General features: G+C 35.0%; 1 protein-coding gene across 5 annotated transcripts in view; it reads left to right on the forward strand.

Annotated features, from left to right (window-relative positions):
• AP3B1 (adaptor related protein complex 3 subunit beta 1) overlaps positions 1–19635 on the forward strand; it is a 351843-nt gene that overhangs the window by 152504 nt on the left and 179704 nt on the right. For all 5 annotated transcript variants that reach the window (XR_005010651.1, XR_005010652.1, XR_005010653.1 and 2 more), the window contains exons 9-12: positions 13109–13206; positions 14395–14449; positions 14527–14598; positions 17735–17797. Coding sequence is in view for 2 of the 5 variants with exons in the window: in XM_036762900.1 (XP_036618795.1) it covers positions 13109–13206; positions 14395–14449; positions 14527–14598; positions 17735–17797 (288 nt within the window). In the remaining 3 variants the exon portion in view is untranslated. The remainder of the gene's footprint in view (positions 1–13108; positions 13207–14394; positions 14450–14526; positions 14599–17734; positions 17798–19635) is intronic.

A 19635-nucleotide genomic window follows, 5' to 3' on the forward strand; every position in this document is an offset into this window, starting at 1 on the left:
GGGAGTCAGCAGTTCATTCACTTTGAACTGCAGAACCTGCCGCTGAGCTATGTATGCTGTGATTAAGTCCGGCAGCATTTTATGGAAACTGAACCACTGCAAGCCAACAGAATTGGGTCAGGAATTTTCAGAATGCAAACCCAAAGGATAGTGTAACAGACTTCTTCATGGATCACGTGTTGGAAGCACTGAAAACTCCCCAACTCCCAGACTGATCTGTTAAAGCAGCAGAAGAACATAACAGATAGAAGCTCAGGCCAGACATCCACCACCTAGATATGAATAGAAATATCACGAAAATAAAGTACAAATTCAAGAAGTAGGCTAGAAAAATGAGCAAACAACAAAAAAAGAATCTGTCCATAAAAAACTACTAAGGTAGCAGAGAAGATAATATATACACACAGAGAGAAGACTTGAAAACATTTACAAACAAAATCCTCAAAGAAAAATGCCTATTGGACAAAAAGTCCAGTAAGAATTTCCAGAAGAGTTTAAGTGATTTAAAAAAAAGAGCAAAAAAAAATTTTTTTTTAAATTAAATGAGTGGTAGAGGAAAAATTGGGAAAAGAAATGAGGGCTATTCAAGAAAATTATATAAAGTGAATTAATACCTTAATAAATTAATACCTTAATAAAAGAGGCACAAAAATACCACAGAAAATAAGTCTTTAAAAATCAGAATCAGCCAAATGGTAAAAGAGGAACAAAATAATAGAAATATAACTCCTTAAAAATTAGAACTGATCAAGTGAAAGCAACCCTAACTGTGAATGAGAATGGGAACTCACCCGTAAAATAGAAGAGGTTCGCAGAATTGATTAAAAATCAAAATCCAACAATATGTTGTTTACAAGAAACACATTTGAAACAGAATTATATAGAGTTAAAATAAGGGCCTGGAAAGAATCTGTTGTTTCAGCTGAAGTAAAAAAGGCAGGAATAGCGATAATGATCTCAGACAAAGCAAAAGCAAAAATAGACCTAATTCGAATCGATGATCAGGAAAACTATATTTTGCTAAAAGGTATCATAGGCAATGAATAAATGTTAGTACTCAAAGTACATGCACCAGACTGTATAGCATCCAGACTCTTAGAGGAAAAGTTAAGTGAGGTACAGGTGGAAACAGTAAAACAACAAAAGTTTGGGACCTCAAGTTACCCCTCTCAGACAACCATAAAATAAGGAAGAAGTTAAAGAGATTCATAGAATGTTTTAAAAATTATATATGTTAGACCTCAGGAGAAAATGGAATAGGAACAGCTATACATGGCATCTTTTTTTAATTTTTAAATTTTTAAAATTTATTTTTAGTTTTCAACTTTCATTTCCACAAGATTTTGAGTCACAAATTTTCTCTCCATCTCTACCCTCCCCGCCACCTCAAGATGACATGTATTCTGATTTCCCCGTTCCCCATTATGCCCTCCCTTCTATCACCCTATTTCCTGCCCCCCCATCCTCTTTCCCCTTACTTTCTTGTAGGGTAAGATAGATTTCTGTACCCCATTGCCTGTATATCTTATTTCCCAGTTGCATATACATGGCATATTTACAAAAACTGATTATATACGAGGGCATAAAAATCCCCCCCCAAATACAGAAAAGCAGAAATATTACATGTGTTATTTTCAGAACATAAAAATCTTCAATAAAGGGCTTTGGAAGCAGAGATTAAAAATTAACTGGGAACTAAATAATCCTAAAGAATGAATAGATTAAAGAACAAATTATAGAATTAATAATTTCATTAAAAAGAATGACAGCAATGAGATAAAATACCAAAATGTGTGGGATGTAGTCAAAGCATTACTTTTAGGAAAAATTACATCTTTAAATGTTTACATCAATAAAAGAGAGAAGGAGCAGATCTGTGAATTGGTCATAGAAATGAAAACAAACAAAAAATCACCCAACAAATTAACCCTCCCCCCCCCCCCAATTAAACACCAATATAGAAATCCTAAAAATTAAAAGAGAGATAAATAAAATTGAAATAAAAAAGCCTTTGAACTAATAAATAAAACTGTGTGTGTGTGAAAATCAATAAAATAAATAAACCACTGGTTATTTTGATTAAGGAAATGAGGAAATCACATTACTAGTATCAGAAATGTTTTATTCATCACCAGCGATGATGAAAGAAAAAACTGTTCAACTACATGTCAATAAAACTGACAATCCAAATGAAATAGATGAATATCTGTAAAAAATTTGAATTGCCCAGATTAGCAGAAAAGGAAATAGGATACAGTTATCCCTTCTGCATTGCAGGCGTTAGGGGTATGGCATCCTGTGATCTGGAAAATCTCTGTAAAATTTTTTTGTCCCTCCCTTGGTACCAGGGAAGAAATCTAAATTTTTTTTTCTTTTTCTTTTATGGGATGTTTACAGAACCTTATTGTAAAATTTTGGTTAAGTATTTGGTTATAGGCTATAGGTAGTTCTGTTTTAAGGAAAAATACTATGTGTATATTTCATTCATTTCTGAGTTTTAAAACTTTTTCTGTGTCATCTTCTGGCCCTCATATGTAATCCATGGCTTCCACAAAACTTCTAAAAAATTCACATTTAATTTCTTATGCTGCCCCCATGATATATTAAAACTGTTATGGGGAAAATTGTGATGTGGAAGGGATAACTGTATTTAAGTTATAGTAACTTAGAAAAAAAAATTTTTAAAGCTATAAATGAACTTGCTAAGCAAAAAAACCCCAACACCAGATGGATTCACAATTCTGCCAAATATTAAAAAAAAAAAACCAAACAGTTAATTCCAATACTACATAGACTATTTGAAAAAAATAGGTAAAGTAGTCCTACTGAATTCCTTCCATGACACAAATATGTTCTTGAGAGGTAAAATAGGGAAAGAAATCTTTAGACCAATTTCCCTAATGAATATAGATGAAAAAATATTAAGATAGTAGCAAGTTTATAATACATTACAAAGGTCATACACTGTTACCAGTCTTGGATTATACAAAGATTGCAGAGCTAGTTCTATATTATTAAAACTTTAAGCATAATTGACCATGTCAGTAACAAAAATAATAAAACATGATTATTTCATAGATACAGAAAAAGCTCTTGACAAAATACAGTTAAAATCACTAGAATGCATAGGCAAAAAAGATGCTTCTCTAATAAGTAGTGTCTATCTAAAACAAAGAACAGGCCTTATTTGTAATGGGAATAAACTAGAAGTCTTTCCAGTAGGATCAAGGGTGAAGTAAGGATGTCCGTTATCATATTTATTATTCAGTATTTTCCTAGAAATACCAGGTAAAATGCAACAAGATAAGAAAAAGAAATTGAAAGAATAAGCATAGGCAATAAGGAAACAAAAGTATCACTTTATGCAGGTGATATGGGTATACTTAAGTCCCCCAGAGAGTCAATTAAAAATTAGTCAAAACAATTAACATCTTTAACATAGTTGCAGGGTACAAAATAAACCCACACGTAATCAATCAGCATTTCTTTATATAACCAACAAAACCCAGCAGGAAGAGGTAGAAAGAGAAATTCAATTTCAGATATCTACAGATGATATAAAGTACTTGGGAATCTACATGCAAAGACACACAGGAAACTATATAAACTCAATTACAAAACACTCTTCACATAAATAAAGACATCTAAATAATTGGTGAAATATTAATTCCTCATGGGTAGGCTGATCCAATATAATTAAAGTGACAGTACTACCTAAATTAATTTATTCAGTATCATGCCAACCAACTGACAAAGAATTACTTAGTATATCAAGGAAAAAATGAAAAAAAAAAAGGCAAGGAATGGGACCTAGCATTACCAGGTATCTAACTATACTACAAAGCTGTAATCATCAAAATGGTTTGGTACTGGATAAGAAATAGAGTGATTGGGGCAGCTAGGTGGCACACTGAGTAGAGCACTGGCCCTGGAGTCAAGAAGACCTGAGTTCAAATTTGGCCTTAGACACTTGACATACTATCTGTGTGACCTTGGGCAAGTCACTTAACCCCAATTGCCCTGCCTTCCCCCCTTCAAAAAAAAAAAAAGAAACAGTGATTGATTAATAGAAAAGATTAGGCATATAGTGTATAGAAATAAATGAGCACAGTTAACTTAAATCCAAAGATCCTGGCTATTAGCATAAGAACTCACTATTTGACAAAAACTCTTTGGAAAAATGGAAAATAATCTGATGTAAAAGTGGGAGTAGACCACTATCTCACACTTTATATGAAGAGAATCTCAAAATTGGGTACATGATTTTGATGAAAAGGGTGATAGAAGCAAATTTGTGGAGCATGGAAAAAAATTACCTGTCACTGCTATTTATTAGGTGAAAAGTTCATGACCAAAAAAAAAAAAATAAAGGGTAGGTTCATGGAGGGAAAATGGATTATTTTGATTACATAAAGTTAAAAAATTTTTGTACAAACAAAACCAGTGAAGCTAGAATTAGAAGAAAAGCTGGGAAATGGGAAATCTTTGTAGCAAATTTCTTTGACAAAGGTCAGATTTTTAAAACATATAGGGAAGTGAGCCAAATTTATAGAACAAGAGCTATTTCCTAATTGATGAATGATCATGGGATATGAATAGACATTTTTCAAAGGAAGAAATCAAAATTGTCAATAGTCATGTGAAGAAATGTACTAAATAGTAACAATTGTTGTTTACTTTTGTTTGACTCTTCGTGACCTCACAGACCATACCGTCCATTGGGTTTTCTTGACAAAGTTTTGGAGTGCTTTGCCATTTCTTTCTCCAGTAGATTAATTCTAACAAGTCTATGGGGTGTTCAAGGAGGACTGGTACCACTTGTGTGAGGGCTTTCCAAACCCTTTTTCAGGGAAGCTCAGCTGTCTTTGGTGTTCACCTACCACCAACACTCACCTGTGCCTCCAGGAAGCTGAAACATGTACAACAACACACTCTAGTAAAACTGTCTCAGCAGATGGGCCAAACTAGGTTGAGGATAACTGACCAGGCCTCAAACCATTGGTGAGTTAGAGGGATGTCTGCTTCAAGCATGTGAAGACTTCCCGTGGTGGAATGGGTAGATAAGAACAGTTTCTTCCAATGGCCATGAAGGCATCTGAAGCAGGTGCTATGAGGAACTTAGTGTTTGATAATACACTGAAGAGGCCAAGGTCATCCACTGCGTTCCGGGCCACCTCTAGTCATCTTTACTTTTGTCTTACCACTGAACTTCAGTAACTCTGGAAGAGAGAGTGAGGCTGATGACTTCGTGCAACTCTGCCTCACTTAAATGCAGTTCACAGGCAAGTCAAGATATCACCCCCTTAGTGTCATTGGTCATCTTTGAAAATGAAAGACCAACAACAATTCAAATGGAGGTTAAGTGATTTCCCCAGGGTCACACAGCTGGTAAGTGACTGAGGCTGGAATTGAATTCAGATCTTCCTGAATCTAGTCCTAGAACTCTATCCACTGATCTACCTAGCTGCCTACTAGTAATAATTAGAGAAATGCAAATTTAAAAAAACTTTGAGGTACTACCTTATACCATCAGATTGAAGAAGATGGCAAAAAAGGAACATGACAAGTTGATGGGCTGTGGGAAAACAGATATATTAATACACTGTTGGTAGAGCTGTGAACGGGTCCAACCATTCTGGTATGTGGAGCTAAAGCCAAAAAGGCTGTTCTAAGTGCATACTCTTCAGCCCAGCAATACTGCTACTTGGTCTCCCCAAGGAGATCAAAGACAAAGGAAAAAGACCCCATGTGTATAAAAACGTTTACATCAGCTCTTTCCGTCAAGGCAAAGAATTAGAAACTGAGGGGATACCCATAAATTGGGAAGTGGATGAACAAAGTATAATGAATGAATGTGATAGAATACTATTGTGATATAAGAAATGATGAAGGAGATGGATTCAGAAAAATTTGCAAAGATTTATATGAACTGATTCAAAGTGAAGCGAGGAAAATCAGGTGAATAATTAACCATTAACAGCAATATTGTAAAGGTAATCAGTTGTAAAACACTTAGTAACTCATCAGCGCAATGACCTATCTCATTTCCAAATGACTCAATGAAAAATACTCTCCACCTCCAGATGGAAAACAGATGGATGCAGCATACAATTTGGATTCTACACACACACACACACACACACACACACACACACACACACACGTGCGTGCGTGCGTGCGTGTGTGTGTGTGTGTGTGTGTGCGTGTATATATATTTTCTCTTTTTCTTACACCCCCACCCCCTGAACTTGTCTAGTGTGGAAATTTATTTTGAACGACTTCATATTTTTATGGATTTTGCTGTTTCTTGCCTTCTTGATGGATTGATGTGCGGGAAAGAGAGGAAAAGAATCTGGAACTGAAAATACAATTGAATGAAAGAAATGAAGTGTAATGTAAATGCTCCCCCATGGTGGGGGGTGGGGAGAGAAACCCTGCATTTGGTGATGAATTCCCTATATATCTTCATTGTTTTTTTAGACAAGTCCCCCTTTTTCTTCCTTATTGCAATTAAAAAAAAACTTCAACATTTATTCTTGAGAGATTCTCATTCCTTCTGGCATGATTTCACATACTGAATTTTTTTTTTCATGAAAACTATCCTTTTTATGAATTGTTTGAGAGTTTGTTACCCAAAAGCTAAGGTATCTTTTAGAGTATTTCTGTCTTTTCTATAAGAAACTCAAAGATCGAGTGGTCAGTTTCTCCTGAAGTTTCTACCCCATGTGTGTTTTATGTTTTTTCTCCGTGTTAATAAGAATCTTATTCAGAATACAGTTCTCCGTTCGAAATGGATCATGAAGGCAAGTAAGGAAATCATCAGTGCCTCTTCTTATATCAGCGAGTGTGAACCCCACCAGATGTCTGTGTAACTAAAATGCCCAGTAATAATTATATCATGCCTTTTTCCTCTATTCCTGTAATGTGTTTCTCAAATTAAGCTTTTTTTCTGCTTACTTTTTATGCTGTGTTCTCTCCCTCCCCCCCAAATAATCTTCCTAACCAAGCTGTTCACTTCCCATATCTTGCTTTTAGATTCCCTTTTCTTAGATTATTAGCAGTGTACTCTTTTTCTCTTCAGTTTCTTTATTAAGGCTCTGTAATCTTCTGTCATTCATTCTAGATTTCTTCTGGTAGTATCACTGGTTCATTGGTGCCCATGTGAATCTCTGGAAGTCGTAGTCACTAGGTTGGACATGTCTTAGGGGTTTTTGTAATATTCTGGATGCATATGCCTGGTTTAGAAAGAATTGGAAGTTGGGAGGTGACACAATGGATAGAGCACTAAACCTGGAATAAGGAAGACCTGAATTAAAATCTAACCTCAGACTCTTCCTAACTGTATGACTCTAAGCAAGTAATTTAACTTTTGTTTGTTTTGAAATGGGGATAATAGCACCCACTTCTCAGTGTTGTTTTGAGGATTAAATGAGATATTTTCAAATTACTTTGCAATGCTATTAAGAAATAATGATGAAATAACTTTGAGATATCGTTTTACACTTATCACATTGGCTAAAATGATCGAAGGGGTAAGAGACAAATGTTGGAGGGGATGTGGACTAATAGGGACACTAGTTTATTGTTGGTGGAATTGTGAATTGATCCAACCATTTTGGAGAGCAATCTGGAATTATGCCCAAAGAGTTTTTAAACTGCCTGTACCCTTTAACCCATAATACCACTCGTAGGTTTGTTTCCAAAGATAATTAGGGAGAAAGGAAAAGAACCTATATGTTATAAAATATTTATAGCAGCTCTCTTTGTGGTGACGAAGAATTGTGGGGATACCTGTCAGTTGGGGAATGGCTGAACAAATTGTGGTATATGATGGAATACTACTGTGCTATAAGAAATGATAGGCTCAATCATCTTGGAAAAACATGGATAGTCTTGCATGAAATAATGAAGAGCAAAATGAGCAGAATGAAGAAAATGCTGTATGTGTACAGTAACAGCAATGTTGTTTTAAGAGCAACTTTGAGTGACTAAGTCATTTTGACTATTATAAATATCCAAATTAATTACAAAGGACATATGAAGGAAGACTTCATCTGTATTGATAGAAAGAACTGATGAATAGAAGTATATATACAGTGATTTCATATATATATGTATGTGTATATATGTACAATATATACACATACATACATACATATACATTTATACAAGCACATATACACAATACTTGTGTCTAATGGTAACCATCTCTGGGAGGAGGAAGGAAAAGAAGGAGGAAAAAAAGGGGGAAAAAACATTACTTTATTACATATTTAAAATAGCAAATTGTACATAATAAATTTGCAGTTTCATTGCAATCCTTTTTATTATACTATGTTATGGAAATGTTTGCTTTATTCCATAAGTAAAAAGTAAAATAAATTGAATATTAAATTTTTTTGGAAAATGATAAATAATGTTATTATAAATATGTTGACTCCAAAAGTTGTCTCAGTAACTACAATAAAATTAATAACTATTGTAATAATAATTGTTAATTTTATTGTAGTTGAGTCAATAACGATTATTATTTTCATTATTATTAATTTTACCATAGTTATTGAATCAACAAATAGATGTTTCATTATCCCTTGGCATTGTGACCAATTCACACTACTCATGTCTTCTTCCTCCAATCCTTTATTGGATTATCTTTTACACAATAGCTCTTTCCTTGATCTCTCACCAGAATGGTTTCCTTTTCAAATGCTTTTATCTTCAGAAAGAGCCACATCTCTTATTCACCTCTAATGTGTTGTGTTCTTTCTTGCCTTTCTCCCCATGCCACATTCTTTAGTTTGGTACTTCTTGACACAGGTTTGGACTCCCCATTGCTTTTTCACATCCCTTTTTTTTTTCTTTTTCCCTTTGAAGCACTTTAAAAAAAAATCCTTTTCTTCACCCAGCACAGCCTTTTCATTGCCCTCCCGATTGTATCTTGCAGCCAAAAGACTTTACAGGAACCGTAGCCACAGATCCCTCTTTCTCTCTTGCCCTGTCCTTATCAGCTGTTGGATGTCCCCTCCTGGCTGAATGTTGCTTCTCTCTCCTGCCTATTTCAGCTATCTCCCATCCCTACCTGAAGCACAGGTAACCCAAGTCCCTCCTTCTCCCTGACCTTCGGGCCCACTTCCCTCTTGCTGACAGTTGTTGGTAGGGTACATGGATGTTCAAAGTGCTTGGATGATAACAGAATTCCACGGCCACAGTCCTTCTGGTGAAATGGCAAACTCCTGGATTTTTACCATGTCCTTGTGTTGCTCAGTTGTTGTTGCTTGTTTCCTCCACACTTGAATCATTGAGTACTTATTAGACACCTGCTGTGTCCTGGCCCTGGGATTCAAGTACAGAGAATGAAACAGTTAATAGTGTGGCAGAAACTAGGCATAGACCGACATCCGACACCTTGTACCAAGGTTAAAGTCACAATGGGCACATGATTTAGATATGAAGGCTGATACTATAAGCAGACTGGGAGAGCAAGGAATAGTTAATTGTCAGATCTATGGAGGAGGGAAGAATTCATGACCAAAGAAGAGATAGAGAACATGATGGAATGCAAAATGGATGATTTCGATTACATTAAATTGAAAAATTTTTGCACAAACAAAGCCAATACAGCCAAGATTAGAAGGGAAGCAGAAAGCCGGGAAACATTTTTACAACCAGTGTCTCTGATGATAAAAGCCTAATTTCTAAAATATATAGAGAACTGAGTTGAATTTATAAGAATACAAATCATTCCCCAATTGATAAATGGTCAAAGGATTTGAACAGGCAGTTTTCAGAGGAAGAAATTAAAGCTATCTATAGTCACATGAAAAAATGCTCTAAATCACTATTAATTGGAGAAATGCAAATCAAAACAACTCTGAGTTAACACATCACACCTATCAGATTGGCTAACGTGGCAAAACAGGAAAATAATAAATGTGGGAGAAGATGTGGGAAAATTGGAACACTAATGCATTGTTGGGGGAGTTGTGAACTGATCCAACCATTCTGGAGAGCAATTTGGAACTATGTCCAAAGGGCTTTGACCCAGCAATACCAGTTCTCGATCTGTATCCCAAAGAGATCATAAAAATGGGAAAAGGACCCACATGTACAAAAGTATTTATAGCAGCTCTTTTTGTGGTGACCAAAAACTGGGAATTGAGGGGATGTCCATCAGTTGGAGAATGGCTTGTGTGGGGTACAAGACCCCTACCAATATGAAATAAAAATTCATAAAACAAAGAGGTGTCTTGAGGAGGAACAGAAAGTATTTTATTCAATTCTTGCAAGAAAAGAGCATTGCCTTCACTAGGACTGACTAGGGGAAGGAGGCGACTCACAGAGGGAAAGCACCAACATATATCCTATTGCAAAAGAACTCCCACCCACCACTATCACTCCTCTCCATTGGCTGGGAGGCAGGCTTACAATCTAGGTGGGAAAAGCTAGGCAAAGAACCAGGAAATTGAGTATAGGCAATTGAAAACATATCTCCTTATATAGTAAGTAGCTGCTGATGTGGCAATAATAAGGCTAAGGTAAAGAGGAGGAATGAGGAAAGAGGGGCTTCTTGAAGAAGAGAAGGAACAACTATTGCCTCAGGCCTGGAATTCCTGAGAGTTAGGTAATCACATTCCTACAAGGTTAAAATCCCAAGTCCATTCCACCCTCTCATTGCCCCTGCTTACTCCAGAAATAAAAAAGAGTAATCTTTATGTTTTCTCTCTCTGAGAAACCTTCACAAGAATTATCCCCCCACTCAGGCTGAATAAGTTGTGCTATATGAATGTAATATGAATACTGTTTTGCTATAAGAAATGATGAGCAGGCAAACTTCAGAAAAACCTGGAAGGACTTACATGAACTGATGCTGAGTGAAATGAGCAGAGCCAGGAGAACATTGTACACAATAACAGCCACATTGTGTAATGACTGACTTTGATAGACTCAGCTCTTCTCAGCAATGCAAGGATCTAAGACAACTCCAGAGAAAGAACTTTGGAGCCTGAATGCAGATGGAAGCATACTGTTTGCTGTCCTTTTCTTTTGTCGTTTTGTTTTGTTTCTTCTTTCTCATGATTACTCCCATTAGTTCTAATTTTTCTTTATGTCATGGCTAATGTGAAAATGTTTACTATGAATGTACAAGTAGAGTCTGTATCAGATTGCACGCCATCTTGAGGAGGGGTGAGGAGAAGGAGGGGATAAAATATAAAATTCAAAATCTTATGGAAGTAAATGTTGAAAACTAAAAATAAGTAAATTATTTTTTTAAAAAAGGAAAGAAACAGTCCCTATTCTCAATGAACTTATGTTCTCATTGAGGAGACACTGAGTAAATATAAAAATACATAGGCAGTATAAATATGAAGTTAATATAAACATATGCAAAGTGGGTTGGGAGGGATGGTACTAGTAGTTGGAGGAGTCAAGGAAAGGTTTACTCAGGAGACAGTGGTTGAGCTGCATCTTAAAGAAAAATAAGGGACTCTGTGATATAGAGGTAAGGAGGGAATGCTTTTTAGGCATATGGGCTAGCCAGCACAAAGGCATGGAGACCTGGGAGGTCGAGGGCCCTGTGTGAGGAACAGAGAGAAGAGGCCTGTTTGGCTGGATCTCAGAGCGTAAGGGAGGGAGGCTGGAAAGAAAGGTAGGATTAGGTTGTTTGGTCCTTTAAAAACTAAACAGAAGCTGTTTTATTCTAGAGGCAATTGAAAGTCACTGGAGTTGGTTAAGTAGGGGAATCAAATGATTGTTACGTTCCCATAGAAAATTACTTTGGCAGTAATGTGTAAGATGCACTGAGAAAGATGAGACACAGACCAGAAGTTTGTTGAACTGATCAGTCAAAAGATGATAAGAGCATGAATTAAGCTGATACTTATATCGCCAATGTGATACCCACAGCGGCTGCTATGAATATGCCGGAGTATTCCTAGGTTTGAATCGCAATATATAACAGATCTCTTCGTTGAAGATGAAACCAAGACATTTTTTCAAACACCAGAAAGTCAAATCCATCGTGGGAACAAAGAAATCTATACACATTATCAATGCATGGGGCACCGCCATCCCCAAGCCTTCCCTCCTTTGGCCCTTCCCACAAACAGACTCCCTTAAGCAAAATCATTCCCTCTCTCACTTACTCTGTTGCTCTGTTCTCTTTGCCTTCTCTCTCTTCCCAAGCTCCAACTCACTCCAAATTTCTGTTCCACCTGTTTGGGCTTCCATATGACTCAAGCAGGTCTCAGGCCTATCAGTGGGCAAGAAAGATCTTCCCTTTCCATTAACAATACAGTACCATGTCCACAGATCTTTCCCGCTTCTTGTTATGAGCACTTTGAGAGTAGGGATTATTTAATTTTTTTTATTTTTATACTTCTATCCCCTAGTATAATATTTAGCAGATACTTGGTGCTTAATAAATGCTTACTGACTGAGTGGCTTGCCTTGTTTTTCACAATTCCTTTTCCTTGATTCCTTCTACTTCTGCTCTTTTTCCTCCTCAGTCTTCATTTTTTGAGGTTACCCCAGAGTTTACACCCCCTAAATCAATCTCTAGTCTATTCCTCAGTTCTAAAACCCTCCAAATCTCCTTTACAATTCTTTATCCTTCTTTAATCATGACCTTTTATTCTTTCTCCCTCCAAAGCCAAAAGTAGCAAGACTTGAACTTTTTTCTCACATGTTACCATTAAGTTCCAATTATAATTGTGTAGAATGTAATTTACTTTATTGTCTGTTTTCATGCTTTCATTAAATTTTAAAAGAACATTTCTCAAGTATAGGACTTCTGGTGCAGTGGAAAGTGTGCTGGAATTAAAATCATAGGAAATGGATTCAAAGCCTTTTACTACCTGTGAGATCTTGGCAAGTCCCCTATTCTCCCTGGACCTGAGTTTCCTTATCTGTAACATGAGGACATTGCATGCAGTGGCTTCAGAATTCTAGTTGAGCCCTAGATGTATGTTCTGCGGTTTTGGATTAGTAATTTTCATCTTGTAGGTTTGTTCTTGCAGATTTAGAAGAGCATATAGAGCATATAGACCTCAATTCAGTTTAATGTGGATTTTTAAAAAGAGTTATTAGTGACATTTAACACTTTTTTCAGGTGGTGATGGCAGTTGCTCAGCTGTATTGGCACTTATCACCAAAATCTGAAGCTGGTATTATTTCGAAATCATTAGTACGTTTACTTCGTAGTAATAGGTAGGTCATTTTTTTTTCTTTTTTCCTGTTTTGTTAGAACTTGCGTTCAAGAAATTATCATTTGTCTTTCATTTGTTATGTGAATTTGGATCTAGTTATTACAAAGGAGACTTTAGATAGAAATTGCTAATCATAAAAGTTTGTCAAAAATAATGTTAAATGTTGATTTTTTTGTTTTCCCACCAGAAAAGGCTTAAAAATCTAGCACCTCATATTATTTTTAAAAAAAAGAATTGTGGACAGTTTTCAGGTGTATAATTCTGGAAATTATTTTTCTTTTACCCCTTCTTACACTTAAAAAAGTTTTATTGATGACTTTTGCTTTTACATTGCATTAATTTCTAAATATACCTCTGCCCCCATCACTTATCCAGTGAGCCCTCCTATATAAAAAGATTTTTTAAAATGTTCACTAAAAACAACCGATCTGTCATATCTCACAGCATATGCACCTTTTATGCTTATAACCCTTTTTCAGTGAAAACCTTTTAGTGAAAGGAGGGAAGTACATTTTCTGTTCTCCAGGGGCCAAATTTGTTTATTATAATTATACAACATCCAGTTTTATTCTGTTCTTTCCATTTATATTATTCTTGTCATTGTATATATTGTTTTCTTGGCTTTGCTTACTTTTTCCTCATTCCTATAGTTTGCTGAATTCTTCAGTACTCACTGTTTTTTAACTTTGCAATGATTTTTTTTTTTGGAAGGGGGAAGGCAGGGCAATTGCGGTTAAGTGATTTGCTCAAGGTCACACAGCTAGTAAGTGTGTCAAGTTGTCTGAGGTCAAATTTGAACTCAGGTCCTCCTGACTCCAGGATGGGTACTGTACTCACTGTGCCACCTAGCTGCCCCCCAAATAATATTTTATCACATTGATATACCACAACTTATTTATTTGCCAATCTCTATGAATCTAGTTTGTTTGGAAGTGTGTGACTTTTTTCAAATGTCACTTAATGTCAAATTGGTTTACTTAATATTTTGAATTTGATTTTTTCTTTTGGTGGCAAACGGTAAAAAATTTTTTCATTAAAAATTTGAGATTTCCTAAAAAGCTTTTTAGTAGGATATGCAAGCATATCTCTTTAAATGTTAAACATATTTCTTATTTCTCTTACTTATCCCATTAATTAGTGTCATGTCATTGAAAAATATGCCTAGTCAAAATCTTCCTTTTATTTCTAGGGAGGTGCAGTACATTGTTCTACAGAATATAGCAACTATGTCAATTCAGAGAAAGGTATGCATATCACATACAATTTAGGAAAATACCGAATGGATGTGCCATTAATCTCCTTTTTTTCTTTAAAAAATTAGGGCATGTTTGAACCTTATCTGAAGAGTTTTTATGTTAGGTCAACTGATCCAACCATGATCAAGACACTGAAGGTATGTATTTTTCTGTTTTCTGGATAGTTTCCTATTGTTTGATGTATGAAAAAATGGGTAGAACGAAGAAACAAACACATTATTGTATTTAAAACTTTGTCACACACACACACACACACACACACACACACGGTATATTCCCATCAATATTTTTTTTCCTTATCCAACTTATACTTGTATGCTTCTTAGATGTATATGGGAACTAAAGGTAAATAAAGGAAAAGGGACAGGAGAAACCATGCTTCTATACCAAGCCCTGCTACTTGCTGGTGACTGCAGTAAATGGTAGCAACACAGCATATGCGATATTAACTATTAGTTGGATTCTTTAGATATCTCCTCTTCCCTGCCCCTTCTCCCTCCCAAAATATACGGGTTATTGCTTCTGGGATTTTGTGCTTATAACACTTGTTGCTAGCTATGATGCTTAGTAACAGTAAGTCCCATTTATATAATGTTTTCCTCACTATAGCTTCTAGAGTCGTATTATAAAGTAAAATATAAAATAAATATATAGTTTACTCTAGATTTACCTGTAATGCTAAATACTAACTTTTCAATTCACCCATCATTTCTTTTTTATGTTAAGGGTACATATCATCGTTCCAGAAAGGCTAACGCCTGGTACACAGTAATTAAATTTGAAAAATTAATGCTTAGACACTTTCTGCTTTAGAGAATTACAGTCTCAATTTTGAAGAGACCATATACATTACCTGTATAAGGGGTTTCTCATCTTTTTTGTGTTGTAGACCAATTTGGCGGACTGATAAAAGGCGGTGCAATCTTTCTCAGAATATTTTTAAATTCATAAAAAAAAAATTTAAGTAGGTTTACAAAGGAAGCCAATTATATTGAAATTACAGTTTCAATTTTTTTTTTAAGTTCATATGTCATAAATTACAAACTTCTGATCTGGACCAACCCACTCCTAAACAGGTCTCTCCTTTAGCCTTCTTAAAGACCTACGTCTAAGGCAACCTGTTCAACATTTGGACAACTTTAACTCTTGGGAAGTTTTACCTTATTTGATGCTGAAATCAGTTTTTTTGAATCTTCTATCCAGTATTCCCAGTACTGCCTCATGGGGCCAAGCTGACTAAGTCTAATACCTCTTTCCTTCCTTCCTCTCCCCTCCCCAAAGTCTTTCCTTCTTTAAATTAAACATCCCAGATTGCTTCAACTAGTTCTCCTATGGCTTAATCTTTAGTCACTTCATCATCCTTATATTCCTCCCCTGGTTGTTCCAGTCTCACTAAAATGTAGTAGTTAGAATTGAATATTATTGGGAGTGTCCCATCCCTGGTCTTGATGCTCTGCCTCTTTTAATACAAACGAAGATTCTATTAGATATTTTCGCTGTCATGTCACATTGTTGATTGACAAAGTTCACAGTAAGTGCCCATAGCTTCATGAGGCTACGTGTAGCCTTTATAAAGTCGAGCAGATTTTTTTTTTTGTGGTCCATGTGGGCAGGTGCTAGCCTTCTCAGAATTAAGTATCCCTTTTATCCTTTAAAATTGCCTTTTCACCACATCCCTGTATTCCTCTTCCTTTTTTCTCCTGAGAGTCAGTGGGATATGGTCAGTAGAGTACTTACTTGGAGGTATCAAGACCTGAGTTTGAGTCTTGCTTGTAACAACATTTCTATAGCATGATGACTGTGGACAAGTGCTTTAATCTCTCTACGCCTCAGTTTCCTAAACTGTAAAAATAGGTTTTTAACAGTATCTTTATTAAATGCCTTAGGGCTGTGAGACTTAAATGTGATAATATATGCAAAGCATGGAAGCAAAACAACAATTCATATCTCTAGCTCTGGGCCAGTCCTAGTTTTTTTTCAGAAATAAGTTATTTGAGTTATTCAGTCTCTGAATTATGGTTAGTAATTCCTGTTTTCTCTGTCAACTACTACTTTTCTTCTTTACTGAGTAACTTTATTGACATTGAATAAGTCTCTGTAGTGTGGTAGATCTACTAACAATTTTAATATTTTCATTTGATAGCTTGCCATAGACCACTGTCTATTGAACAAACCTTTTTTTTTTCCCCTTTCTGAAATACAATTTAGTAGAGCACCTATTAAATACTTTTCTACTGTGGATTCTAAATAGCATAAATATGAAATGCTTTATGTTATGGCTGAATTGAAAGGTGAAAATTATTCTTTTTTATTATAGTCAATTATTTAATTTTACACTTAAACACCAAATAAAATAAGAATTATTTTATGCAGAGTAGAACAAAGAGAGGGATGACACATAACACTGTGAATCTCTGTAATACACAGCTTGACTTTCCTTTTAGGTATATAAATAATTCAACATATAGCTTCTTGTCTTGCTTGCCTGAGTTTCCTTCTGGTCTTCCTTCTGATCATTTCTGTGCATTTAAAAATACATCAGTGATCTTTTACTTTCTTTTTTGGGGTCAGCCCAGTCCCTAAGCTAATAACCTTATCTTCTTCCCACCTTTCAAGGAAAAAAGAAAAACAAAATTCCAATAACAAATATGTATAGTCAATCAAAACAAGAAAATGAAAATCCTTAAAGATAATATTAATGAAATATGGCAAAAAAAATTCAGGGACATAGGTGAGGCTTAAATCATATAATATCCGTAGAAATTTGGTATTGTTAATTCTTATGGAAATAAAATTGCTGCAGAACTATTATTTTAATCTATACTTATCATACAGTTGAAGTTAACTTTGTTTTCATTTATGACAAATTTGTTATTTAAACACCTTAGTTTTTATTGAGAAGAGTCCTAAGATTTTGGATAAATACAGCAAATTTCTCCTTGTGTTACTTAATTTAAAAACTTAGTATATGACCAGGCCCTGCCACTAACTCAGAAGCCAAGGTATTTATACTTGAAATGAGAAGTATAAAAATGAAGAAAGTGACTCCTAAGAAGATGACTAGGACAGGTAAATTGAGTAAAGGTCTAGTAATTCTCAAATGGACTGGATTTCCCCAAACTGAATCATCAAAAAGTATATGTAAAACTAGTTTTATGAGGGAAGGAGTGACAAACACCAAATTGAGCAGCCCCGACTCTTGTATTAGTTATAAAACCCTTTTCCAGGGTCATGATCCTTTAACTTGTTCATGCTGTATATTTTTCTTTGTAGCTTGAAATATTGACAAATTTGGCAAATGAAGCCAACATATCAACACTTCTTCGAGAATTTCAGGTTTGTGTACAGAACTCTTTTACTCCAATATTATTCCTTGATAAACCGTTATCTTCTCTAGAGTAGTGATTGTTTCATTATTTTTGTCTTTGTATATCTCATATTAAAAGTAAAATACATGCCTGTTGACTTGATATCAAGAAAACTTAATATTTATTTCTATTTGAGTGTCCATCGAATTTTAAATATTTAGATAAATAAAATGCAGGTTGATAACTAGGAAATCACCATTTCCAGTAAAAAAATGTGAACCAAAATGCAACATAATAGAAAAGGGAATTACAAAGTAGAATCCTCCTAGATTTGGATAAACTGTGGAGCAGTCTTCATTTTAAAAATTGTGCCGCTGAAGGTGCTTTCCAACAGGAGTGACTGGAAAATATTGGTGCCTAAAAGACTTATTTTCTTTTTCTACCCTTAAAAAGTTTGTGATAGCAGTCACTTCATGCAAAGTCTGTCCTCTTTGATACTCTGCTTAAACTTCATGTTTCAGTCAAGAATCCCACCCTCTAAAAAACAAGCAGTCATTTCCTTCATTTGTTTGACCTATTTGGATTTGTTTCCCAGAAGTCTGTAACTATGCCCTGTTGAAGTGGAGCTTTCATTGTTTCCCTATAATGCTTGTCCTCCTTACTTGCAGTTCTTTCTTCATCTAGCAATATGTAGCTTGTTTGCATCCTGTCTTCATGTATGTTCAGTTGAATTGTGTTGCAATTAGATATGAGCTCCTTGAGGACAGGGCTGTCTTTTGCCTCTTTTTGTATACTCAGCACTTAACTCATGCCAGTGTTTTTTCAGTGCTAGTCTATTATGTCTTATTGTGGCTATCTTGCCATTTAATGCTCAGGATATTCTATAAGTTCTCTTTTGAAAGTTGATTCTATTTTTATGTTACTTTATCATGTATCTAGTTAAATCAGTAGATGTATTTGTATGCTATTTGTATATGGAGGCACACATATAGGACTTTTGTGTTGATTGCCACTTTAGCTTTTTGACTAACATTTAGGTTTCTAACCTTAATTTATTGTCTTCCTTCACATTTTCCTTCCCTTTTTTCCTTTAAGCAACATTGAAAAAAAATTTCCTCTTTGTTTTTCTATAATACTCATAACTAAAAATAATTCACTTTACAATAAAGAAAAAAATTTTATTATTTCTAATTTGCAGCCCCTATATTATTTGGAATGTTAAAATAGAACATACGTACCTTTGGTCATACTTGATAAAATTTTATTTTGCCTTTTTAAAACTAGAAGACTGAATAAAAATTCAATATACATGAATGGAAAAGTTTGTTCAAATGTTAAATATAATTTCTGTAATGTGTATATTCTTAAATTTGTTTTCAGAACTTGATAAATACTTTTTCTTAAATTTGCAACTTTGACATTATATTGGCCAAGTTTTTGCATATTTGTTGTATGATCACCATTTTTTTTTTTTTTACTTTTTACATTTACTTTTGTCTGTTCTGTTTGTCTGAAAATCCGAGGAACGTTGTTATGAAACAAACCCTTACTGAAGGTTAAATATTGTGAACTGATAGAGCTGAAGATCATTATAATAATGCTGACAGATTTCTTCTCTGTCAGTAATTTTACTTCTCTTCCTATATTTTGAAAATAAAATATGTGTCATCAGGCAATATTATTTCCCTTTTGCCTTTTCCTGTTCTTCTCAACCCCCCAATTCTTTGATTCGGTCTCCCGGAAAAAAAAATCGTTCTTTGAGGCAGGTAGGTCGGTTATTCATAGATTCACAGATGCTGCTGGTTAAATGGACTGAAACCTCCCTGAAGAGAGAGTTCTCATCAACTCCTTCAACCTTGCACTCAG

The sequence above is a fragment of the Trichosurus vulpecula genome, chromosome 1, assembly GCF_011100635.1.
Source record: "Trichosurus vulpecula isolate mTriVul1 chromosome 1, mTriVul1.pri, whole genome shotgun sequence".
In the NCBI taxonomy this organism is placed as follows: Eukaryota; Metazoa; Chordata; class Mammalia; order Diprotodontia; family Phalangeridae; genus Trichosurus; species Trichosurus vulpecula.